A 26,793-nucleotide genomic window follows, 5' to 3' on the forward strand; every position below is an offset into this window, starting at 1 on the left:
GCCGGCCCAGCGGGTCAGCTGTGGAGGGCGTAGGAGCGTTCTCCTTGCGGACTAACCGGCTCTGGCGCCCCGGCCAGCGGGACTTGGGGTGAGGCGTGCTCGCTGGTGAATTCCGCTCCAGCTCTTCAGGTGTGGCCGTGAGGCGGTGAGTCTTGGGAGTCGGGGGGATCAGAGGAGCGCGCTCTTTCCGACCGCGGCGTCCCGGGAGGCCGCGGGACACCCACCTGTCCCCGTTCTCGAGCGCCCCTCGGCGTCGCGTCCTGTGGGGACTTTCCTGTTGCCATTGGAGGTTGGGACCTGGAAGGCCGGGTCCTCGGGGCGGCCGTCGCCTGGCGCCGGGGATTTTGTCAGAGTCGCCACAGGTGCGTCCTGAGCTGCCCGCCCGCAGCTCTGGCTGAGGACCTGCTCCTAGCTGAGGGCAGGCGTGGCCTCGAGCTTTCACTCTCCTGCCGTCTCTCCCGTCGCTCTCGAGCCTTCTGACCCAGCGCGGGCTTCTCCCTTCCCCGAGCCTCTGCGTCCACGCCTGAAAAATGGGTATAAACCCGTTGCATCGATTGTGAGAAGGAAGGTCCTTAGCACCGTGTTTGACACGGCGAGCGCTCAATACAATTGCATGGTTATTGCTCTTGATTATGTAGTTTAGAATTTGCCTGTAGAAGATAAAAGCCTGCAAAGGCGCATCTCCGCTGCAGTGAACCTTGGCACCGATCCGTCTTGCGATGGGACGGTCCCGTGAGATCCCCGTCAGTACATTGTTCAGGGAATGCGCCGTCCATATCCCTTTCATCGGGCTTAAAGATGACCGTGCCCCTGGTTTCACAGTGGGCGCTGTAAGTAAACCCGAGTTCCGGAAACCTTTATGTAAAATTTTAAACGGATAGAAGAAGTTTGTGCCGGTAAAGGAATTTTGTTGTGACCCCCCCTTTGGATCTCCTTTCCTATACATACAGGCTTTTGCACTTGTTTAGTTGATTTTAAATGAGCCTTATTTCCATCCTTAAAACAAAACAAAACACACCACTATGTTGAGGTCTGAACCAATTTTCAAATCTATGATAATCCTCAACTCAACATTCAGCAAACAATTACTGAGCAAATAATTATTTGCTCAGTTGTATACTAGGTGCAGTTATAAGGATATTCCCTCATTAGCCTGTGTGTTCTTTGGGGTGTATGGACTAAGTCCCCCCACTTCTCCCCGGAAATTCACCTGACGTGGCAGAGCGCTCAGCACTTGGTAAGTGCTGGTACGTGTTCAGGGGAAGCTACAGCTTGACCAATTCCTTAGGAAAGGATGCGAGGAAGTCCGAGCCCTGCAGTCAGTCCTCCCTGAGCCCCGGGGTTGCTCTGTTAGCGGAGGGGCCGGTCTGTACGTTGGGCATACCAGGCACTTAACAGCATTTGTTTAGATGTGGTCACTTGGCAGCTGTGATAAGTACAAGTAGGTAGGGTAGGTGGCCTACTGTTATCTGCTATGTCTGCTGCCTCTGCTAAATATGGTGCATTATTTAAAATGATAGTTGGAGAAGCGCTAATTTAACTAATTCCAGTGCTTTCTGAAATGTGGGCTTTAAGAATGTGTTTTAGAAAGCTTTAAATACTGGTTTACAGGTTTGTCTGGAGAACAGATTTTTTCAGAGATTTTTGTGGTCCTGCTTTCTGCTTGTTTTTAAAGTGACATTAGAAATTGCAACTGTCGTGTAAATTTATTTTTGGTGCAGTCACACAATAGCAAGATCCAAAGAAAACAAAAGTGGCATTAAAATAATAATGGGTTTTCAAACTCCTTGTAATTATAGATCTGCTAAATGGTGTAATTGGAAGGCTTACTCCCTTTTCTTTATTAGTTATGTATTGCTTACTCTTGGTTAAGTTTTCCTGAAATGGTGCCACCTGGTGGTTGAAATCTTCTATCATAGAATGCTCATTAGGAATATTTCACCTCAAAAGTCTTGGTAAAATAAGGTAAAGGAGTACATATAATATGACGAATTTTTATATTGTCAGAGTACCCTACTGCTTCTGCCCACCCAGGTTACCCCAAAATAAAAGGTAAAATTGCTTTTTATGGGCCTACTAGCCATTTATCAAAATATCAAATTGCCACAGCTGAACAATTTTAAAAATTTCAGCTATTTTGGTATCAATGTTTGCAAAGTTGAGGAAGTGGGTGGGGTTGGCAAGGGGAGGGGAGTTTTGTAATTGTGACAAGTTAACCCTTCTGATGTTTTCTAAATGCGAGTGGGACTGAAGTTTTGTTCTTTAAATGAATAATAATGAGCTTTATCCCCCTCTTTCTCACTGCAAACATCCATGCTTGAAGGCTTATCACAAATGAATATTCCGTTCCCTTTTGTTTCAGTGGTGCAGCTGATGTTCATAAGTACCTTGGCACTACCCGTTTGAAATTGTTTTTGTATTCCTAGTAGTAACAGGTGTTTATCATTTGAGTGTGAATTTTGTTTTTGGAATTGGCTTAAAGTCATTTAATTGTGAGCTTAGATTTGAGAAGAAACTTAAGAATGTAATGTCAGAATATATTCTGTGGCATCCTTAATTGATGTAGCCAGTCTCTTTTGGGCACGTTTGGACAATAACCAAGAGCTTCATACAACATGGCATTTCATTGTTGGACAGCTCCATGAAGATGACTGCCTCTGGAATTTCCACCTTTTGGTTTATAGTCTTGTTCTTGGAAACACCTCAGAGTAAATTCAATTCAACCTTTTCTATTTTGTGACAAAGCATTTCAGATATACAAATAATACTTTACATATGTCACACACACTGTTCCCTGTTTCAGAGAGTCACGTATATGTTATTTTAAACCTCATGATAACATGGAGGTATAGGTTAAGAGTTAATTCCCTTTTAAGAAAGAAGAGACTTAGGTCTTATATCAAGTAAATAAAGTGATATAACTTGTGAATAACTGAGTCCACAATTTTTGCTTTCAAACCATTTTCTCCCATCAAATCCATTGTTTGTCCAACTTAACCAAGTTGTATCTTTTATCTGTCTCCTCTATTGGGGATTCCCCTACATTGGTAAATATTGTCAATTTCATTCATGATTTTCTGTTTAAATCTAGTGTCAGAACCATCACCATCCTGAGCACTCTCCCCAGGAATATTTAAATAGTAAATATTCTGGACATAGCAAATCAGGATGAGTATAGTACTGCTCTTTTTCTTGTTGTAGACAGACCCTCTGTTTCTAATAATACAGGATAATATTACAAGTATATTGACTTCTTTGGAAACTAGGCCTAGAATTAGTACCCGTTGAACTTGTAGCCAACCAAAGGCTCTTTGGGAAATAGTAGTTTTTCTAACTGAATTTATTTCATTCACAAACTACTGGGAAGGTATGTCTTTTCTATTTTGAATGTGGGAAAAAATATGTTGTGATAAGAGATGAACTGCTACTTACTTTGTAACTGAGGCTTAGTTTTGCCATGGAAATGTGGGTAATGTATATTTTGACCTACAAAAAGGCAATTTCTTATGATTCAACTGAATTTTAAAAGGTACTTCCTGTAGTTATTGGGAGGATTATTAAACTTGTGCTTAGCACATAGTGTTTTAACAAATTATTTTGTACATTAATAATGTAGATATGTGCTTATGGCTTTGAAGAAACTTTAAAAATAAGCATTAGCATATATGTCTAGCTTTTCTTTACTTTATAAAATTACTTTGAGTTATACTAGTGTTATTAGAATAGGCTTTAGAAAGATTTTTTGAGAGAGAGAGGGAGGGAGAGGAAGGGATGGGAGAGTTGGGAGAGATGGGATAAAGAAACATTGATTGGCCACCTCCTGAAACCCACGTATGTGCCCTGATGGAATCGAACCAGACTTTTTGGTGTACGGGACAGTGCTCTAACCAACAGAGCCACAACAGCCAGGAGTAGAATAGGCTTTTAAAGATAACTAGTGAAAGGTATCAGCACTTATTTAAGTGTGTTCTAAGAATAATGGTATTGTTTTATGGTTAAACTAGAGGCCCAATGCACAAAACTCATGCAAGAGCAGGCCTTCCTTCCCCCAGCTGCTGGCACTGGCTTCCCTCCGGCATCCAGGACCCAGGCTTCCCTTACAGCCTGGCTTCATCCGGAAGGTTGTCCGGAAGGACGTCCAGTCTAAATTAGCATATTACACTTTTATTATTATAGATATTTCATGATATTCATTTGTGCTTATATACAACATGAATGCATGTTTTTATCTCTGCAACCATGTGTCTTCTCAGGTGTTTACTATGTCAGTTAAAAAAGTCATTTTAGTAAATCATAAGTTTGTTTCTGAACTGTAAAAGCACACATTTGAGGGCTGATTGATAGATATATGCAAAAATACTTTGTTAAATATATTTATAAAATAAAACAGAGATATTTGCTAGGTGACTAAACTATGTACAGCTTCTTTCAGAAGAAAAAGTGAAGCAGAAATCAGATAACGGATACTATACATAACAGCGTAGTGTTTTGAATCTGGCTTTTTTTCATTTAGCTTTGTGCTTTTGAGGTTCATCCACATTGGCACATGTGTTAGTTAATTTATTTTAACACATTGTATGCGGGAAACATATTTATACGTTTTACGTATTTATATGTTCTATCAGTGTAGTAGAGCACGGGACACGTATTAATACGTTTTTTATAGACTAGCGGTAGAATGTGGGTAACGTATAAATACGTAAACTAAAGTTATCGTAATTTTACTGAACGTTGCCATTTGCGCAAAAAATTAGCAAAAATGGCCCACGCCACCTGTTAGTGCGCGATAAAAACTACCCGCAAACAATGTGTTAATTGAGAAATAGTATTCCATTATGTAAATATACTACATTTGTTTATCCAATTACTTGGTTATTGAACATTTGGGTTGTTTCCAGTCTTAGCTATTATAAATAACTAGAGGCCTGGTGCACAAAAATTTGTGCACTTGAGGCGGTGGAGGTCCCTCAGCCCAGCCTGTGCTGTCTCACAGTCTGGGACCCCTCAGGGGATGACCACCTGCTGGCTTAGGCCTGCTCCCTGGGGGATTGGGCCTAAGCTGGCAGTCAGACATCCCTCTGGCAGACCAGGAGCCCTCGGGGGATGTCCACTTGCCAGCAGGGAGCAGGCCTAAGCTGCAGTCGGACATCCTTAGCGCTGCTGAGGAGGCAGGAGAGGCTCCCACCACCACCGCTGTACTGGCAGCTGTCAGCCTGGCTTGTGGCTGAGAAGAGCTCCTCCTGTGGGAGCTCACTGACCACCAGGGGGCAGCTCCTGCATTGAGCGTCTGCCCCCTGGTGGTCAGTGTGTGTCATAGTGGCCAGTCATTACCAGTTGTTCTGCTGTTAGGGTCAATTTGCATATTACCCTTTTATTATAGAGGATGTTGTGAACATTTACATACATATCTTTGTGTGGATATACAGGGTGGGGCAAAAGTAGGTTTACAGTTGTACACTAATCCTATCTAATAAAAGAGAAACATGGTAATTGGCGTACGACCGCTACCCTTCCCATTGGCTAATCAGGGCAATATGCAAATTAACTGCCAGCCAACATGGCGGCCAGCAGCTAGGCAGCTTGAAACTAACATGAGGCTTCCTTGCTTCAGTGACGGAGGACTCCAATGTTCCCTGCCTGCCGCTTCAGGCCTCTGAGCTGCAACTCTAAGCAACTATGTAACAAATATAGAAGCTAAACAAAACCCCACAAACCTGCTTTAGTCGGCGGGCTTCAGCCAGCAGGATCGCAACATTGTAAGCAAAGGCCAGAAACCTACTTTCAGCAGTGGAGGCCTAAGAGCTGGAGCCAAGCCTCAAAGCTAAGGCTGGCCCAGAATAAAAAAGAAAAAAAGAAAAAAAGGAGCGGTTGGGAGCTTCAGTCACCCCCAGCCTGAAAACAGCCCTCAGCTCCTCACCCAGACTGGCCAGGCACCCCAGTGGGGACCCCCACCCTGAAGGGTGTGTGACCAGCTGCAAACAGCCATCATCCCCTCACCCAGGCTGGCCAGGCACCCCAGTGGGGACCCCCACCCTGATCCAGGACACCCTTCAGGGCAAACCAGCCGGCACCCACCCGTGTACCAGGCCTCTACCCTATATAGTAAAAGGGTAATATGCCTCCCAGCACCAGGATCAGCAGAGCCGCGAGACCTCCCGGCACAGGGATCAGCGTGACAGGGGGCAGCGCCCAAACCCCCTGATCGCCCTGCGGCTCTGTGTGTGACAGGGGGCAGGGCCACAACTTCCCTATCCACCCTGCTCTGTTCGTGACAGGAGAAGGCGCCCCAACCCCCTGATGGGCCCTGCTCTGTGCGTGACAGGGGGCAGCACCCCAACCCCCTGATTGGCCCTGCTCTGTGCGTGACAGGGGGTGGTGCCGCAACCTCCCCATCGACCCTGCCTTGAGTGTGACAGGGGACGGTGCCCCAACCCCCCCAATCAGCCCTACCCTGAGCGTAACTGAGGGTGGCATTGCAACCACCCGATCTGTCCTGCTCTGTGCATGACAGGGGCGGCGCCCCAACTCCCCAATCAGCCCTGCCCTGAGCCCGACCAGGGGCTGCACCTAGGTATTGGGCCTGTCCTCTGCCACCCGGGAGCAGGCCTAAGCCAGCAGGTCGTTATCTCCTGAGGGGTCCCAGACTGCGAGAGGGCACAGGCCGGGCTGAGGGACTCCCCCTTCCCCCTGAGTGCACAAATTTTTGTGCACCGGGCCTCTAGTAAATAATATAAGAATAAACTGTTTCATGTACTCACAACTGTAAACCTACTTTTGCCCCACTCTATACATTGTGTTTTCATTTCTTTTGAATAGATTCTTAGGAATGTAATTTCCAAATCTTATGGTAAGTTTGCATTTAACTTCTTAAGACACTGCCAATTATCTTCCAAATTGTCTGTTCTGCTTTACATTCTCCAGAGCAATGCATGAGGTCCATTTTTTCCACATTCTAACCAATGCTTGGCATTGTCTGACTTTTTGATTGTAGATATTCTGGTGGATATGTAGTTCTGTCTCATTGTGGTTTTAATTTGCCTTTCCCTAATGACTAATGGTGCTCAGCATCTTTTCTTGAGCTTAATTAACTAGTCCTATACCATCTTTGGTGAAATATCTATTCAAATCTTTTGTCCATTTATTGGGCCCATTTGTAACATTGGCTTGTTTGTAAGCATTCTTTATTTTATTCTAGATATAAGTTCTTTATCATATATGACTAGCAAATATTTTTTCTTAGTCTGTGGCTTGTGGTAGATTTTATTTTTTTAGAGAAGTTTCAGGTTGGCAGCCAAATTGAGCAAATGTAGAGAGGTCCCATATACTTTTTGCCTCCACACACTCACAACTTCCCTCACTATCAACATCCCCCACCAGAGTTTATATGTTTATTACAATTGATGAATCTAAATTGTGGCATGTCTTTTAATTTTCTTAACGGTGATTTCAAATTGAGAAAGTTTATTATTTTGATGAGTTTTTACCAATTTTTTTCTTTCGTGGGTTGTGCTTTTTATGTATGTAAGAACTCTTTGCCCAATCTAAGGTCATAATTTTCTCTAATGTTTTCTTTCTTAGAACTTTAAAAAGATTAAAGCAATTAATTGGTTCTTCCTTTCGGTTATCTTTTCTGAGTTAAAAAGAATTGGTTTAAAAAAGACAATCGGTGTATAGTGATATATAACTGTAGTACACCTCAATATAATGTTTTTCCTTTGACCGTGGCTGCTAATTTTCTTTGTGAATGAACCAGTTAAACCAATTTTAGGGATTTCAGCTTCTTGTTTTCATGGTAATAATAGCATTTTATGAGTATATCTGCTAAATTTTAAAAATTTATTTCCCATCTGTTTGTTGTTTCTTTTCATTGGTTAGTTAGATTTTCCTAGCCAGATGTTAGGAAGAAAGCAGTCTATATTAATTCATACTAATGTGAGATGACTAATTTTCCCTTTAACACTCTCAGAGGAATACACATTTTTAAAGGATTAATAAGCCAGTTCTCGTAATTAGGAGAATTTCATCTGAACAAAATGAGTTGTAATCAGTTTCAGGAATGTGGGGCTTATTAACATAGGCAAGCTATTTCTGCTTGAATGCTTATTTCCAGGATAGGGTCTATTGAGGAGTCCTGCTTTTTTTCTGAACCTGCATGTTCTCTAAACACTCCTGATAAATTACTGAATCTGTTAAATCTTTGGATAAGGAACTTGAGGCTCAAGTTTGATAATTTGCCTAAGGTCAACATTCTTTTCTGATAAAGGTTCTTACTAAAAATATGAAAATAGTTTTAGGTCACATTAACAAATAAAGTCACAGACATTCAAGACACTCTTGTATCCACAGGTTGCTCTGCTGTGCTCCATCACCTCCTAAAGATGCATCCTGACTTATCTCCACACTTGCACACTGAAGAATGCAACGTCTTGATTAACTTACTTAAGGAATGTCACAAAAATGTAAGAGTTCAGAAAAAATATTATAAAGTAAAAATGAAGCTTAGGTACAACACACTGATGTAATTTAAATGTTATGTCCACTAATGGAAGGGAACAATAATGTCTTAGCTTAGTAAAGACTAGCAACTGATGCTGTGATTTTTTTATAAATCACTTCCTTTTATGATTAGTAAAAATCAAGGATGAAAGTTTGTTAGGGATCTTTTGAAATGATATGCATTAGTTAGAATCCATATTCTTACAATAAAGTACTTTTCCTAATTACAGGGCACTAGAACAATATGTTCAGCTCTGATTCTTCTGATTATAATGGAATTAATCTAAGATTTTCTGTTCCTTGATGTATGTCATTCTGTATTTAAAGGAAATTGAAACATTTTAATAATTAGATATTAATAAATTTAAATTATGATTGGCTTAATTTGACAGATTTACTTGTTAGTAGAATGGAAGTAAAATTCCATGGTTAAAACCAAAATAGAAAAAAAGCCCATTTTTGGAATGCATTAAGTTGAGCTGGTATTTTTTACAGATGTTGAATATGTAGCTTTTTCCATTTACATCATGCATGAGACAGTGATAAGCGTCTTTAACTTTGCATGATGCATTATTTTCCTCATGATATTCTTAAACTATAGATATACCAAATTATAATAGTAGTAAGTGTGATTTAAATGAGCAAAATTTTAAGACTGAAAGTAAGGAAGTAAGTAAAACCCATGACCTGTGAAGTCAGGTATTTTTACTGGTTCAAAGAATGTTGTTGATGATAGTAGGCAAACTATTTTCAGCATACATTTAAATGAAGAATTGGTATTGTATGTCTTCTTAACTTTAGCTGTTGAATGGGAATGTTGTAGTATCTCATTTGGTTTTAAATTATTATTTCCCTAATGGCTGATGATTTTGAGTATCTTTTCATGTGCTTATTAGCCATTTATATAAAGCCTTTTACCAGTATTTTAAAAAATTGAGTTCTTTGTCTTATTACTGAGTTGCCAGAGTTACTTTTATCATTGGGTATACAAGTCTTTTGTCTGATAAGTGTATTCTGAATATTTTCTCCCAATCTGTGGCATCCTTTTTCATTTTCTTAAGAGTGTGTTTTGGAGAGAAATTAGTAAATTTGATGAAGTCTAATTTACCAGTTTTTTCTTTTGTTTGTGTTTTTTATGTTCTACGGATCTTGTATATTTCCTGGTCACAAAGATTTTCTATTTTTTCTTTTAGAAGTTTTACATTTAGGTTTGTGATTCATATCATGTTTTAATTTTTGTGTATGGTGTGAAGTATGAGTCAGTTTCTTTCCCTGTCAGTACCCAATTATTCCAACATAACTTATATATTACTTATTTATTCTTTCCCCACTAAATTACCTTGTGCCTTTGTAAAAAATCAACCGACCACTTGTGAGTGGGTCTATTTCTGGGCTCTCTGGTCTGTTCCACTGAGATAATATATGTCTATTCTTAACACCAGTTAATTCTAAAGTTGTCTTACTGAGGTCAAGTGGTCCCCTGACTATTTTGTACTCTTCTCTGTCTTAATTTACTTTCCACAATGCATCTAGAGCAGTGATGGCCAACCTATGACACGCGTGTCAGAGGTGACACATGAACTCATTTTTTTTTTTTATTTATTTTTTTTTAAAAATTTTTTTTTAATATATATTTTATTGATTTTTCACAGAGAGGAAGGGAGAGAGATAGAGAGTTAGAAACATCGATGAGAGAGAAACATCGATCAGCTGCCTCCTGCACATTTCCCACTGGGGATGTGGCCGCAACCCAGGTACATGCCCTTGACCGGAATCGAACCTGGGACCTTTCAGTCCGCAGGCTGACGCTCTATCCACTGAGCCAAACCGGTTTCGGCATGAACTCATTTTTTTGGTTGATTTTTCTTTGTTAAATGGCATTTAAATATATAAAATAAATATCAAAAATATAAGTCTTTGTTTTACTATGGTTGCAAAGGTCAAAAAATTTCTATATGTGACACGGCACCAGAGTTAAGTTAGGGTTTTTCAAAATGCTGACAGCCCGAGCTCAAAAGGTTCGCCATCACTGATCTAGAGTGATCTCTCAAATACAAGTTTAATCATTATTCCACTTTTAAGGCTCCCTTTGTCTGTAGACTAAAATCTTCTTTCTTTCTTTGTGTTGCAAGATTTTCATGAAACTGGCCCCTACTTACCTTGTGGGCTACACCACTGTCCTATACCTCTGTTCTTCCCCTCATTCCTGTTGTTCTTTCTGCAGTTATACTGGAGCATGTTTCTCTCTTGTAAGCCTTTGCACTTGCTTTTTCCTTTGCTTGACTTAGAACCTTTCTTATAATCTTCACTTCCCATTTGCTATACCACTTGTCATCTCCTAGGTTTTATTCAGATTAATTTATCATTTCCTCTTCCTTTTCTTCTTTCCTGGCCTAGATTCTCTTGGGATAATTAACCTGCACTCCAATAACACCATACATAACACAGTTCCTACTTTATGGCAGTTGTTCTCACACTTTTTGGTCTCAGGACTCCTTTATACTTAAAAATCATCGAGGACCACAAAAAACTTTGTTTATATGGACTATATCAAATTAATTTAGAAATTAAAAATAATTTAAAAATGATAATAAACTCATGTTAACATAATTAAGTTTCATAAAAAGCTCTTAGTTTCCAAAAAAAGAGTGACATTGCTTTTGCATTTTTACAATTCTTTTTAATGTCTGACTTAATAGAATACAGCTGGATTCTCATACCTGCTTCTACATTCAACCTGTGATGTTACACTTCATGTAGTCTCTGGAAAATTGCACTGTACCCTTATTAGAGAAAGTGAACAAATCAAATAAGATCTTTGATTATTAGGAAAATAGTTTTTTACCTATGCATCTCCTAGAAAGGTCTTGGGAACTCCTGGATATTCCTGGAATATACTTTGTAAATTGCTTTATAGCAATCACTTCATTTTTTGTCTCCTCCCTTTGACTATGTGCAATGAGAGTAGGGCCCAGGTTCACCTTGCTTACTGTGTATCCTTCTAGTGCCTGGGACATTGTCTTCCAGACATTGATTGATTGATTGATTGATTGATTGATTGATTGATTTGCTTATTCAATCAATTGCTTAGCCAGTTTAGTTCTCTAGAAATAGACATCAGACACTAGTGTAGCCGTGGGCAAACTACGGCCCGCGGGCCGGATCCGGCCCATTTGAAATGAATAAAACTAAAAAAAAAAAGACCGTACCCTTTTATGTAATGATGTTTACTTTGAATTTATATTAGTTCACACAAACACTCCATCCATGCTTTTGTTCCGGCCCTCCGGTCCAGTTTAAGAACCCATTGTGGCCCTCGAGTCAAAAAGTTTGCCCACCCCTGCACTAGTGGCATATGCTATGTGTGTAAAAGAGAATTGTAATACATGGACATGTCTTTTACCAATTCCACTAGGCATTTTGGGTTTTTCACATAATGTCACAAGAGTATAATTCTTATTTGGGCTCAATATTGAGGTAAAAACAAAAATATAAATTAGTTTTTTTCTTGGATTTTTAAAATAAGATGTATGTATATGGGATGGAATAAATGTAAGCTGAACTATGAAATACTGCCTTGCATTCTAAAAGTCTAATCCTTTCTGTTATTTCTACTTGACCAGAGGGGGTGTAAGCTGCATTGTCCCTGCTTATTTGTATTTAAGTATTTAGGGAAAATACACAGGAAATATTTATTCTGAAGAGGTCATTAGGTAGCCAGTAGGAGCTCTTAGCCTATCTTAAATGCTTGCCAGAAAAACTGACTATTTTCCAATGTGGACCAGAAAAGCACATTTAAAGTGGTAGTGAATTAGGAAAAAAAGTAATAGCATGAGGCATAGCTTACTAATTATGAGTTGTCTGGTTTTCATGAAAGTCTTAATTAGAAAAGGAAAAGAAGTGCTTATTATTACAACTATAAGTTCAGCATTTATGGCATTTTTATAGGAAATCACCATGCTCTCCAATCTACCCTTAAAAATTGTGGACATGCAAACACACTAGATATGGCCCTACTAAAATTTAGCTTCTTGACTTCAGTCTTCATCTTAATCTACTTTGGAACACAATTTTTGCCATGATAATAGTTATAGGACTTGAATCCACTAGGAGATATTTATTTTTGCTTTTCAAACCAAGCAGACTGAACTTCAGACATAGACATAGATTTCCTTATATGTATTGTGAATTAGTGGCTTATTTATGTGGCCCATATAGGCGATCTAATAACTGTTACGTGTTTCGGATTTATTTTGATGACATTTTGAATGGAGTCAAATGAGAAAATGACTTTGGCATCAAGTATTTATTTAGTAGCTCTTCTACAAGACAGTGTGTTAGCTAGTGAAGGAAATTCATTGTGTTAATATGGCCACACTGCTCTTTGACATTGCTCCCTGTAATGGAGAATGGATTATGCTTTTATTTTAACATGCTTTTAAAAAAGGAGGTATTAGGAAATAAAATTGTTTACATACTGTCACTATGAGGTTTTGGCAAGCAAATAGACTTCCTGTTTATCAAGGAAAAGTTTTTTTTATTTTTAACTATAGAGTATTTATCCCTCTTTTTAAGGAAGGCCAGGATAAACCTGTTTATTTGTATATTTTATACTTGGGATTTAATTATTTGCTTATTAACAAGTTGACACATTAAACCCATGATCTAAGAATAAGCATTTAAATTCTATGTGCCAGAGACCATAGCATATTATGGGATGAAATATTTTATCCCTTTTCTTCCTTTTAGCACAGCATTCTGAAATTTTTTGGTCATTGCAATGATCTTGATCGGGAGATGAGAAAATGCTTGAAGAAGGAGGTAAGAAAAGTGTTAAAGGATGGAAATCGTTCAACAATAGAACAGAACATTTTAAAACAGTATGATATATTACTGTTGTTATTAACTCCTTCCCCTCCCCTCCCCCCAATTTTAGTATAACAGAATAAAATAGATTTTATATGTATGTCTATAACCTAGGGGAGAAATGAAAGCCTCTTCTGGGGACAATTTTAGAATACTGCTGTTGTTCGGCATTCATATACATGAAACAACTTCCTTTTTATAATCCTTGTAATTCCTCTGGATGAATTTTAACGTTTGGGAAATTGACTTTGTATGCTATATGATTGTCTAACCACTATGCTATATACCTGAAACTAATAAAAAAATAATATTGAATATAAACTGTAATTGAAAAAAAATAGATGCAATGGTAAAAGAGGATTCTCTTCATTGGAATTTTATCTATAATTGTCTTTGTTTAATTTTTTAAAAGTTTAGGAAATTGATTCTCTTTCAAACAAAAAAGACTTGTCAGTCAGCTATTGGCTACAGGTAACTAAAACTCTCTGGACCTCAGTGTCCTTATACAACACCAGTAGCCCTGTGCACGAATCTGTGCGCCAGTAGCTCACTGCCACCCTCCTGTAGCTCCCCTTGCCCCCCCCCTCATAGCTTGCTGCCCTGCCCCTCCTGTAGTTCTCTGTTGCCTGCTTGTAGCCAGTAGCTCACTGCTGCCCTCCTGTATTTCTCCCCACCCCCCTCTTCCCTCCTGTAGCTCTCTGCCACTTGCTTGTAGCTTGCTGCCCCACTCTCCTGCTGATCCGTCATCCGGTTGTTACGTAATGACCATTTGCATATTACATCTTTATTATAAAGGGCTAGAAGCCCGGTGCACAAAAATTTGTGCACTCGGGGGGAGGGGGTACCTCAGCCCGGCCTGTGCCCTCTCACAGTCTGGGACCCCTCGGGAGATAACGACCTGCTGGCTTAGGCCTGCTCACGGGTGGCAGAGGGCAGGCCCAATACCTAGGTGCAGCCCCTGGTCAGGCTCAGGGCAGGGCTGACTGGGGAGTTGGGGCGCCGCCCCTGTCATGCACAGAGCAGGACAGATCGGGTGGTTGCAATGCCACCCTCAGTTACGCTCAGGGTAGGGCTGATTGGGGAGTTGGGGTGCCACCCCCTGTCACGCACAGAGCAGAGTCGATCAGGGGGTTGGGGAGCTCCCCCCTGTCACGCACAGAGCAGGGCCCATCAGGGGGTTGAGGAGCTCCCCCCTGTCACGCACAGAGCAGGGCCGATCAGGGGGTTGAGGAGCTCCCCCCTGTCACTGACAGAGTAGGGCCGATAGGGGAGTTGGGGCACCGCCCCCTGTCACACACAGAGCAGGGTCGATCAGGGGGTTGGGACGCCACACCCTGTCACACTCAGGGCAGGGCCGATGGGGAGGTTATGGCTCTACCCCGTCACACACAGAGCAGGGGCGGTTGGGGCACCGCCCTCTATCACCCACAGAGCAGGGCCGATCAGGGGGTTGGGGCGCCGCCACTGTCACACTCAGGGCAGGGCCGATGGGGAGGTTATGGCTCTACCCTGTCACACACACAGCAGGGCCCGTGGGGGGGAGGTGGGTTGGGGCGCCACACCCTGTCACACACAGAGCAGGGCGGATCAGGGGGTTGGGGCGCCGCACCCTGTCACATACAGAGCCGCAGGGCGATCAGGGGGTTGGGGAGCTCCCCCCTATCAGGCACAGAGCAGGGCTGATCAGGAGGTTGGGGCGCCTTCTCCTGTCATGAACAGAGCAGGGCGGATAGGGAGGTTGTGGCCCCGCCCCCTGTCACACACAGAGCCGCAGGGTGATCAGGGGGTTTGGGCGCTGCCCCCTGTCACGCTGATCCCTGTGCCGGGAGGCCTCGCTGCTCCGCTGATCCCGGTGCTGGGAGGCATATTACCCTTTTACTATATAGGATAGAGGCCTGGTGCATGGGTGGGGCCAGCTGGTTTGCCCTGAAAGGTGTCCCGAATCCGGGTGGGGGTCCCCACTGGGGTGCCTGGCCAGCCTGGGTGAGGGGATGATGGCTGTTTGCAGCTGGTCACACACCCTTCAGGGTGGGGGTCCCCACTGGGGTGTCTGGCCAGTCTGGGTGAGGGGCTGATGGCTGTTTTCAGGCTGGCGGGTGACTGAAGCTCCCAACTGCTCCTTTTTTCTTTTCTTTTTTTAATTCTGGGCCAGCTTTAGCTCTGAGGCTTGGCTCCAGCTCTTAGGCCACCACTGCTGAAAGCAGGTATATGGTTTGTTTGGGTTCTATAATCGAAACACTGTTTCAACTCCAGCTCTGAGATCCCGGCTGGCTGAAAGCAGGTTTCTGGGGTTTTGTTTAGCTTCTATATTTGTAACAATGTTTCAAACTGCAAGCTCAGAGGCCGGCAGCGGCAGGCGGGGAACGTTGGAGTCCTCTGTCACTGAAGCAAGCAAGCTTCATGTTAGTTTCAAGCTTCCTGACTGCCGGCCGCCATCGTGGCTGGCAGTTAATTTGCATATTGCCCTGATTAGCCAATGGGAAGGGTAGCGGAGGTACAGCTAATTACCATGTTTCTCTTTTATTAGATAGGATGGTGAGGCTGGACTTAGGCTCTTGACAGCTTTCAAATTTTGAATTTCTTTATAATTACAGACAGTCCTCGGGTTACATTGGACTCGACGTACATCTTTTCATGGTTACGTCGCCATCTCCCATTTATTTATCAAAAAAAAGTTTCATCATTTCGACGTATGTACATATGTGCTTTATGTTCTTTTATTATTTATTTACCACAAGTAAAGGTCGGGAATTATCTTTCTTTTAAATTTTTTTTACTGTTTCACTTCATTACTGCTGTGTATTTGCTCCATGTGAGTGACGTAGGTGCTTATGTAGGTGGGTTCCAACTTAACGGCGAAAATTGCATTATGTTGTGCTGTAGGAATGGATCTCCAACCTAACCCGAGGACCTACTGTATGGTATATATAAACCACAGGGATCTAGTTTGACTCATTTGGAAAGACTAATTTTCTGAACCCAATTTTAGGCTAAGACTTGAACTTGGGCACATAGTCAAAATACCTAATTCATTGTATTTTTACAGGTACTGCTAACCAAGCAAAGTGCATTTTAAATCTTTGAAAATAAATTTAATGTTATTTCTGTTTTGTACATCAGATATTTTATGTCTAGAAACTTTAAAAACCTATAACTACTAATAATCTGACTTTCAGTTTTCTGTATCTTTGAACTTTCCCCCCCATTAGCCTTATATTGAAAGATATCCTATGTAAAAAAAGGCTAATATGCAAATTGTCCCCTCGGAAGTTTGACTGCTCGCTCTGACATGCACTGACCACGAGGGGTCAGCATGGAATGAAGGAAGGCCCTGGCTGGCAGCCAACAGCCGAGGGAAGGAAAGCCCTGGCCGGCAGCAGAAGGGCCCAATTGGCCCTGATTGCTAGCCAGGCCTAGGGACCCTACCTGTGCACAAATTTCATGCACTGGGCCTCTAGTTATCCTATATAATAAGAGACTAATCTGCAAAGTGACCAAATGGCAGAACGGCCAGTCACTGTAACGTGCACTGACCACCAGGGGACAGACACTCAACACAGGAGCTATCCTCTGGTGGTCAGTGCACTCCCATAGGGGAGTGCTGCTCAGCCAGAAGCTGGCTTCATGGCTGCCAAGCGCAGCGGCGGTGGCGGGAGCCTCTTCTGCCTCCATGGCAGCACTAAGGATGTCCGACTGCCAGCTTAGGCCTGCTCCCCACAGAGAGTGGGCCTAAGCCATCAGTCAGGCATCTCCCAAGGGCTCCTGGATTGCAAGAGGGTGCAGGTCGGGCTAAGGGACCCCCCCCCCGCCCCCGCCGAGTGCACAAATTTTGTGCACCGGGCCTCTAGTTAGATATAATATTTGAAGCTGTCCAGCATCTATCTTTATTTTTATATTTTCTACTTTGGGCTTTTTTGTTTTGTTTCTTTTTTCTTCTTCCTGGAATCCCTTTCCAAAGTGTCTTTACTGTTTGAAGAACTTTCCAGAGTTCTGAGTTAAGGGTGATAATTTTCTTTGTGAACAAACATGTACATAGAAAGTGTTATAAACTGATTTTTGTAAAGAGTTTTTCTTTATATGCAAAGGCTCATTTAGATGGAAACTAAACTTAGGGCTCTGGTCCTTTTTAATAAGATTATAGGAAAACTAGAGGCCCAGTGCATGAAATTCATGCGGGGGGGGGGGGCTCCCCTCAGCCCAGCCTGTACCCTCTCCAATCTGGGATCCTTTTGGGGATGTCTGACTGCCGATTTAGGCCCGATCCCAGGGATCGGGCCTAAATTGGCAGTTGGACATCCTTCTCACAATCCTGGACCGCTGGCTCCTAATTACTAACCTGCCTGCCTTCCTTGTCGTCCCTAACTGCCCACCCCCGGCTGGCCTGATAGCTCCTCACTGCCTCTGTGTGCCGGCCTGATCACCCCTAACTGCCCTCTGCTGGCCTGGTTGCCCCTAACTGCCCCCCGCTGCTGGTCAGGTCGCCCCCAACTGCCCCCTCCCTACCGGCCTGGTTGCCCCTAACTGCCCCCCCCCCGCCAGCCTAGTCATCCCTTACTGTCCCCCTGCCAGCCTAGTTGCCCCCAACTGCCCCACCCCCTGCTGGCCTAATTGCCCCAACTGTCCCCCTTGCCAGCCTGGTCGCCCCCAACTGCACTCCCCTCCCCGCTGGCCTGGTCGCCCCTAACTCCCCCCCGCCGGCCTGGTTGCCCCTAACTGCCCCCCCCCCCCCACCGGCCTTGTGACCCCCACTTGCCCCGCTCTGCCAGCCTGGTTGCCCCATCTCCCCCCCTCCCCCGCTGGCCTGGTCACGCCTCATGCCTCCCCCCCCGCTGGCCTGGTTGCCCACACAGCCTGCTGTCCAGTAATTTGGTCGTCCCTCACTAACCCCCCTGCCGGCTGGGTTGCCCCATGCAGCCTGCTGTTCAGTCATTTGGTTGTCCCTCACTAACCCCCCTGCCACCAGCCTGGTCATAGGCAGCCATCTTGTGAGGGTGTGATGGTCAATTTGCATACCACCGCTTTATTATATAGGATAAAACCCACACTATTGTATTTGGTATAGCTGTTTATTTCTCACATGCTTTCAGTTGTGTAGAATAACTTTTTTCCTACATTTATATTTTTATCTCCTTGTAGATCAATGATTTTGCCATTGGTGATTAGATCATCTGAAATTTTCTTCCGAGGTAGTCCTAAACTGTTAGGGACTATTTGGTAGAGTGTTGTAGAATCTACAGTGTAGATACTCTTGTCTAAGTTTGTTTTCATATAAATTTCAAATTTACTTCTGTAGCATGCTTACTTCTGTAGCATCCTCTTACTTGTGTTTTGTTTGGTTTTTGGTTAATTGACCTTCCATTCTATCTGTGTTATTCAGTAGAGTTTTGTGAATAACATTATATTCATCCTTTTCTCTCTTCTTTTATTCAGGGGCCATTTTGACTCCCTTAACATGTATTTTAATATAGACTATATTTTAATTTGCTCTATGCTTATTTTATTGGTTCGCTACAAAGTATTATCTTCAGAACTCTTAAGACCCTCCTCCCAGCCTAATTGCTGGAGGCAACATGTGATTAAAAATATCAAACATTTTTCTCGGAGCATATATCTATCCATGTTCTGGACACTTTTTTCCCCCCTAAATTTTTTTTTTATATATCTATATATATATTTTTTATATATCTCTCTCTATATTTTTTATTTCAGAGAGAAGGGGAGAGGGAGAGAGAGACAGAAACACCAGTGAAGAGAGAGAATCACTGATCAGCTGCCCCCGTCCTCCCACTCTATCCTTCTCCCCCCCCCCCATCCCCCCCCCCCGGTCCTCCTCCCCCCACCCTCATGCCCCACACTGGGGATTGAGCCCACAGCCCAGGCATGCTCCCTGACCAGGAATCAAAGTGTGACCTCCTGGTTCATAGGTCGACACCCAACCACTGAGCCACACCAGCCAGGACCCTTAAATTTTTTAAAGCAATAAAATACATTTTCCCCTTAACAATCTTAAGAGGAAATTTAATGTATGACAGGTAAAAGGAATGGTTTTTGTTAAAGGGACCTGGTGCTTCATCTATAATTTGAAGATGCCCTTTGATGGGGAAGAAAAAAAAGTTTGAAAACTATCATTCCAGGACATACGTTAGAACCCTTCAATCAAAACTTTAGACTTAGAAAAACTTCTTTTTTTTTTTTTATATTTTTATTGATTTTTTACAGAGAGGAAGGGAGAGAGATAGACAGTCAGAAACATCGATGGGAGAGAAACATCGATCAGCTGCCTCCTGCACATCTCCCACTGGGGATGTGCCCGCAACCCAGGTACATGCCCTTGACCGGAATCGAACCCGGGACCCTTCAGTCCGCAGGCCGACGCTCTATCCACTGAGCCAAACTGGTCTCGGCTAGAAAAACTTCTTAAAGATTATCTAACCCAACTCCTTATGTTTGAGGTTACTGGACCGGAAGATGAAGTAACTCAACATCAGGAATCGCCACACTCGGAGTTAGGGGAGGGGATCCAGTCAAGTCCTTGGTTAACTCTATCACTAATCTTTTGTTTCTGTGACCTCTTTCCATATCTCTGTCTCCTAAAAGATTTTGATGTCCAACAGTTCACATATACTCAGTTTTCCCCCTTCTGCTAGGTATTCTTCATTCGCCTTTAAAATATGTCTATATTAGTATATATATTATAAGCCTCTACATATGTACTTATAAGAGCACTTAAAATCAAGTTTCTCTGCTTTAAATAAATGCTTTTTAAAGTGCCACGCTCTGTATTTCCTGTTATTTATAACCTACTAGCCAGATTGGAATACTAGGTTGAAAACATTTAAGGTTAAAACTGCATTTAGAGCCACCTGATTACAGAAACATAGAATTTGGGGAGAATTTGGGGAGAATTTAATTCAATGGCTTATCATGTTGAAAAAATCCTGGGAAGTTCAGCTGACTATAAGTTTCTATATGAATCAATAGGATAATATGGTTGCTAAGAACCAGTTACTCTTTAAAAATAAGAAAAAGATATATTTTGTTTATTGATTTCAGAGAGGAAGGGAAAGGGAGAGAGAGATAGAAACATCAATGATGAGAGAGAATCATTGATCAGCTGCCTCCTGCCTGCTCCCCACTGGGAATTGAGCCCACAACCTGGGCATATGCCCTGACCAGGATTCGAACTGTGACTTCCTGGTTCATAGGTTGACGCTCAGCCACTGAGCCACGCCAGCCGGGTGAGTCAGTTACTCTTGGTAATATTTATAGAAATGTAATGTGTCCAGGTCATAAGAACTAGTAGGCCCATTGTACTCCACATCTGTCAGACTACTTCTAGAGCACTGTATTTAATTCTGGGTGTAATATTTTTTTAAGGAGTATTGATATTAAAGTACTTCATAAAGGTGCTTTATAGAGAAGATAATAGAAGTCAGAAGCCATGTTCTGTGAACAGTTGTAGAAACCAGTGACATTCAGCCTGCAAAAGAGATTGTGAATGGGTTATCTGTAATCAGATATTTGAAAGACTATAACAGGCGAGAAGAAGTAGGGGACATTGGGATAATTTACTGGGAAACACTTACTGGTTCAACATAAAAAACTTTGGAACAGTTATTCGAACAATAATTAAGTAGATAGTGAGCCCTCCTTATAACTAGAAGTGTTCAGTCAGGTTGGATAATTAGATTGTGAGCTCCTGGAGAACAGGGACAAAACTCATTCATCTTAAATATTTACTGAATTCATATTTTGGGAGGAAATTAATTCAGTAAAGACTTAAACATCTGTTAGAATGTGGATACTGTATTATATTAAATGAACTTGTACTAGATAGCCTCTAGGATTCAGGGAAATGAAGAGTTTTGCCCGCAAAAACATTATTTTTATTCTGCAAGTATTTTATTTAATATAATGGTAATATAATCTACTCTTTTCTCCCCCTTCCTTTTATTTTCCAGTACATGGAAAAGAGGACCAAGAGCAGGGAGCTTGGCAATGCGATGCGAAAGAGACTTTCAAATCCTCCAGAGGAATCTGAAACATAAATTATATTATCACTGGATGCCTTGGCTGAGAGAAGACCTGAAGACTCTTGGTTGATAAAACCAAAAGAATTCTATCTCATTTGGTCTCCAGAATCTTTTGAATAGCAAGTGACCCATGAGAAATCGAGGCATGGAGAAATACAGAAACCCTGGATTCAGAATATTTTTTGGGCAGAGCCTTTAGTACTCTGATTCCTTTACCAACACACCTGACTTTTAATATGTTTCTTTCCTTTGCCTGCAGCCATTTAACACTTGAGTAATTTATCACCCTCAATAAAATAATTGATTTTTAGCATATTTTCTCTGTTCTGTTAGTCTCTTCTGGAATTAGGGAGAAATGGTTCCATTAGACTTTCCCTTTTGACAACATGGCAGTTCTAGAGCTTAAACATTGAAGATACAAGCTATGGCTCAGTGGTTAAGCGTTGACCTGTATATCAGGAGTCACTGTTTGATTCCAGGTCAGGGCATATACTTGGGTTGCGGGCTCCATCCCCAGTAGGGGGCATGCAGGAGGCAGATAATGGATGTTTCCCTCTCATTAATGTTTCTGTTTCTCCCTCCCTCTTCCTTCCTTTTTCTGAAATAAGTAAAAACATCAAATCAAAAAGATACAAGCTAAGGCAAAAAGAGTTTGAGGAAATTCCCAGTTGTGTTAACTATATGAAAATGTTGCGACTTTCTTGTTCTTAAAAGAGCTGTTTTCTAAAAGGGTGTTTAACATTGACAAAATTACTTCTAGTCAGGACTGAAGTCTTGGTGGACTTTGGTTCTTGTTTGGTTGAATGTGCCCACCCTGGATGCCAGTTAACTCCTGGGCATTAACCTTAGGCTAGCATACCTACTCTTGCTGGGTACAGGGCTCTTCTTCCCATACTCACTTTTCAGCAGCATTCTTTCTGCCTGGTGTTTCTGAGACCTGTGAGAATCTGAAAGTCAGCAATGTCCAGCCACATTACAGCATGGCTTGATCTTCTTGTCAGATAAATTGTCAACAGACTGTGAACTGTGAGCTCCTTCTATTGGAATCTTTGTGTTCAGCATGAGGCCTTGTTGGTGTCAGTGTTTAATAAGTGATTTCTGTATCACAAGAGGTGTTCAAGATGCTGGACATTCACTTAGTGAGGTGGTTACGTGGTAGGCAGTTAGACAGACATGAGCAGAGCAAGGACGATGGGCCAGGTACAGAAGATCACCAGGATGGAAAGCCCCAAGTGCCTAGCAACAAACAATTGTAGGGGGGACTTCACCCCCCAGGGGGACTTTTCTTTCCCTAGCATATCTCTGATCATGAGGTTTGGACCCCCTGACCTTTCCTCCTTAGAGATAATATCTAGGCATCAGCAATATTCCAGGTCCAGAAAAGCAGCAAAATCAGACCCCTAACCCCATGGCTGACCTCAGGACTACTGCATTGAATAATGACCCCCTGCCCTGGTGCCAGCCATTCAATCAATGGAGACAACAACCCTGAAAGGACACACCTGGAAAACTGCTGAATATTCTATTGAGATCTTCCTTGGAACCTCCCTTAAGATTTCCACCCTTAAAACCCTTAGGATGTAGGACCCAGTTCGCTTACGCCTTCCTTCCCAGGGCGTGCTCCCAAGCGCCAAGGACCCTTCCTTTACCTCTATAATTTGTTTCCTAAGTCCATTTCTTTTAGGATTGCTTCTTCTACCTCTGATTTATCAAATAAATGTTCTTTTACTGTTTGGGTCTTGGCTCTGAATTCTTTCCTAGCCAGAACCCAAGTACCGAGGTTGCTGAACTCAGGATAGGTCTGACCCCTCTGGTCAGACACCTGATGCTGTTCTGCCGCCTACAACGGTTACACAGGATAACAGATATTTGATGAAGGGTTGGAGGAAGAAGCAGAATTAATTCTGAGGTAGCTTTCAAGTCTGAGGTTTACAAATATTCAGTCGTATTTCCCCTTCTCCCTCCCTCCATGTCAGGCAGTACAGATACAGAAATGAGACATTTTGTCCTTAGAAGCTTGTAGTACTGACAAGTTGACTATTACAGTAGTGTAGTAAGTGACATGATTAGGTAGGTGTCATAGAAAACAGGGCATCCATGCCCAGCCTTCAGGACGAAGGAGCCAAGCCAAGAAAGCTACTTAGCACAGGTGACCTTTGACAAATGAAGTGAAAATGGAGTACATTCTGGGGAACATCAAGTCATTAGGCATGACTGGAATATGAGAACTGTTAGTGGAGGAAGATCAGAAATGGCGTTTAATTTTGGAATTTTTTCTTCATTGCTGTGGTGACCAGTTGCAGATTTTACTATGGTGATTTGGATTTGTAGAGGGGGCTTAGGAAAGGGATGTGTTTCAATTTGTATTTTTAGTAAGATTTTCTGGTTGTAGTTTTGTAACTGGACAATCAATGGGTCCGTGCTACCTGTCACTACTTGAGCCAGATATGTTTCAATTTGTATTTTTAGTAAGATTTTCTGGTTGTAGTTTTGTAACTGGACAATCAATGGGTCCGTGCTACCTGTCACTACTTGAGCCAATTCAGCAGAAACAAGGTTGAATCATATATGAGCATTTATTCCAATAATGCCAGCAGTATGGGAGAGCAGCAGGTTATGCACAAAAATCTGCTCTGTAGCCCCCCATAAGCCAGCTGCTTTTATAGGGTAGGACAAAGATTACATGGGGAATAGGCAATGCTGGCTGTGATGGGATTCCATTGTTTGGGCTGAGCAACAAGGTTGTTAATCTTTCCATGATAATAGGCAGTTCTTGTATGAGAATGGACCACATTCCAAGATTGACTCCCAGGGCTCTGGGAGCGTACAACTCCCAGTGAGGTTAGAATGTCCTTTCTTAACCAATACAAGGCAATCATGATTAATAGAGCATGATTAATATTTCCCATAACCATAGCTAGTCCCCAATATTCTATTTGCCCCTAACATATTGGAGAACACACCCAGGGAGACCAATTAGATTTTGCCCTAATTTAGGTGAAAAATGAGGGCCTGGATTAAAAGAAGTGTCTTGGGGATCAAGAGCAGTGACTAGTTGAGGGGAATCTCTCTCTCTCTCTCTCTCTCTCTCTCTCTCTCTCTCTCTCTCTCTCTATATATATATATATATACATATATATAGTGGGGCCTTGACTTACAAGTGTCCCGACTAATGAGTTTTTCGAGATACAAGCCGTCTCTTGGCTGATTTTTTGCTTTGAGTTGTGAGCTAAAAATTCGGGTTACGAGCCACCTTCAAATACCCCACCGCTAGTTGACGCAGCGAACGTCACAGTGAATGCCGCAACGTCAGCCCAGCATCATGTGTCTCACTCATTCACTTCTTGATTTGACATACGAGTAATTTGAGTTACGAGCTCCATCACAGAACGAATTAAACTCGTAAGTCAAGGCCCCACTGTATGTGTATATATATATATATATATATATATATATATGTCCTATATAATGAAAGCCTAATATGTTAAGTGTCCCGTTGTCCAGTCATCCATTCAACCAATCAAAGTGTAATATGCTAATGATATGTTAAGGCCACTCAAGCACTTGCTATGACGTACACTGACCACCAGGGGGCAGATGCTCCAATCGGTAGGTTAGCTTGCTGCTGGGGTCCAGCTGATCGGAACTGAGCGAAATGGGCTGGACATGCCCTGGAGCCCTCCTGTGGTCCCTCCCCCGCTGGCCAACCTCCCACGTCCCTCCCTGGCCCTGATCATGCACCAGTGGGGTCCCTCGCCCTGGCCTGTGCCCTCTTGCAATCCAGGCTGAGGGACCCCCCCCCCCCCCCCCAAGTGCATGAATTTCATGCACTGGGACATATATATATAAATAAATAAATAAATAAAAGGCTAATAGGCTAAGTGTCCTTCCCTCTGTCCTGGTAATAACGACATGTAGCAACACCCGGCTTCCTCTCCTTAGCGACCACTAGCCTCCTTGCACTTTCTTTAGCCCAGGAACATGACTTGCTTTATAGCCAGGTGGAAATACTTTACACTGTAACCAAATGTTTGTGAAGCATTTTCCCATGCCTTATCTCATTTGATCCCTAGAGTAGGTAGATAGGAGACTCAATGGAATCCTATTTTCTTTCATTAGCCAGAAAATGGAGATTTAGGAAGCTTAGAAACTTGACCCAACTGAAAAGTAAGAAATGGTGGACCTTGAAAATGACTTCAGGTTTTCTTGCTGCGCAGAATATAGTCAAACACTGCTGCGGTTAAATATTTCACCCTTTGCTCTCCCTGCATGATCTACAATAATAATCTGCTTTGTGTTGATATTTACTGCTGTGTTGCTGACAGTTACTTGAAAGAGAAGTTGGGGTGCTTCACTGGGCTGGAAAAAGTTTAGCTAAATCAGAAAGCAGGTCTAATTAAGCAAGTTTATTCTCTACATATAAAAGACTAAGTTGGCTCGCACATGCATGATACATATAAAGCTCTCGCTGGTGCCAATCACACGTGTGTGTTTTGATCTGTCATTGTTGATCTTGAATTTGGTTGACACTTCTATTATAGAGAAATAGCAGTCTTAAAATATTTCTTCTAATTAATTTCCTTTCAATGTGCACAAATTCATGCACTGGGCCACTAGTTTGGATATAAAATCAGCATGACTGACAAAGTATGGGGTATAAGAAAAGTCTAGGAGGTCTCAGGCATTTTATTTGTGCTTTCCTGCTGCTGATGCCCTGCCCTGCCTTGATGGGAGGGGGTGCAGGAGAGGTGTGGTGTGAAGTGCTGAGTTTGAGGTGTGTGGAGATGGCTTTTATTCTTCTGTGTACTCAAAGGTGGAACTTATCAGAGCCCCCGGATTGGAACAGATTTAGGAGACAGCAGCATGCAGATGAGAGCTAACAGCCTGTGGCCAGTGTCATTAGTGGTCCGTGAGAGTTTTGTAGAGCAGAATGGAGTTTTTGGGCCACTTGATTTTTAAAATTATGTAAGTACTACATTTTTATGGAACATTCAAACAATTTATAAGTTTTACAGAGCAAAAGGTATCCTTTATATCCCAGTATCACGATTTCCTAGAAATATCTATAATTGACAGTTGGGTGGAGCTTCTAGGCATTTACATTAATATATCAGGATAGGAGAGGGAGCCCCAGGTACAGAGGAGGAGCAGACATAGAGGTAGAATGCAAACCATAGTGAATGGTGCCACAGATTACCAAGGGGGTTACAGAGGAAGGAGTGTCACTGCATCAGAGCTGAAGTGGCAGTTGATTGGCCTCCTCTGTCTTCTGTAACCTTAGAGCCCTTTGGTGTTGTAAGGAGTGGGTGGGAGCTGAAGTGGAGATGGAAGATATAAGCACATTTGAAAAAACTTGGCTCTGAAGGGAAGGACAGTGTAGGATTGAGAGAAGGTCTTA

The 26,793-nt window shown here is 42.4% G+C and overlaps 1 protein-coding gene across 4 annotated transcripts; it reads left to right on the forward strand.

Annotated features, from left to right (window-relative positions):
- The first annotated feature begins 6 nt into the window (after nt 1-6).
- CMC2 (C-X9-C motif containing 2) lies at nt 7-21,710 on the forward strand. 4 transcript variants are annotated; one of them, XM_036345144.1, is made up of 6 exons: nt 8-145; nt 6,817-6,847; nt 8,347-8,459; nt 13,246-13,317; nt 15,957-16,052; nt 21,324-21,710. In XM_036345144.1, exons 3-6 carry the CDS (start codon nt 8,379-8,381, stop codon nt 21,408-21,410), a joined length of 336 nt encoding a protein of 111 aa, XP_036201037.1. In that variant the 5' UTR covers nt 8-145; nt 6,817-6,847; nt 8,347-8,378; the 3' UTR covers nt 21,411-21,710. The 4 variants fall into 4 exon arrangements, with proteins under 4 accessions (XP_036201036.1, XP_036201038.1, XP_036201037.1 ...); XM_036345143.1 differs by lacking the exon at nt 6,817-6,847 and having other exon boundaries at nt 7-145; XM_036345146.1 differs by lacking the exons at nt 8-145; nt 6,817-6,847 and adding an exon at nt 243-362.
- Nucleotides 21,711-26,793: the final 5,083 nt, after the last annotated feature.

The sequence above is a fragment of the Myotis myotis genome, unplaced genomic scaffold (genome assembly GCF_014108235.1).
Source record: "Myotis myotis isolate mMyoMyo1 unplaced genomic scaffold, mMyoMyo1.p scaffold_m19_p_19, whole genome shotgun sequence".
In the NCBI taxonomy this organism is placed as follows: domain Eukaryota; kingdom Metazoa; phylum Chordata; class Mammalia; order Chiroptera; family Vespertilionidae; genus Myotis; species Myotis myotis.

Bases quoted from the DNA above. Each gene is read 5' to 3' on its own strand.
- CMC2 (XM_036345143.1), top strand. From the start codon at position 8,379: ATGCATCCTGACTTATCTCCACACTTGCACACTGAAGAATGCAACGTC. The intron at 13,318-15,956 runs GTAAGAAAAGTG...TTATAATTACAG, and splicing joins GAAAATGCTTGAAGAAGGAG to ACAGTCCTCGGGTTACATTG. The intron at 16,053-21,323 runs GTATGTACATAT...TTTATTTTCCAG, and splicing joins AAAAGTTTCATCATTTCGAC to TACATGGAAAAGAGGACCAA.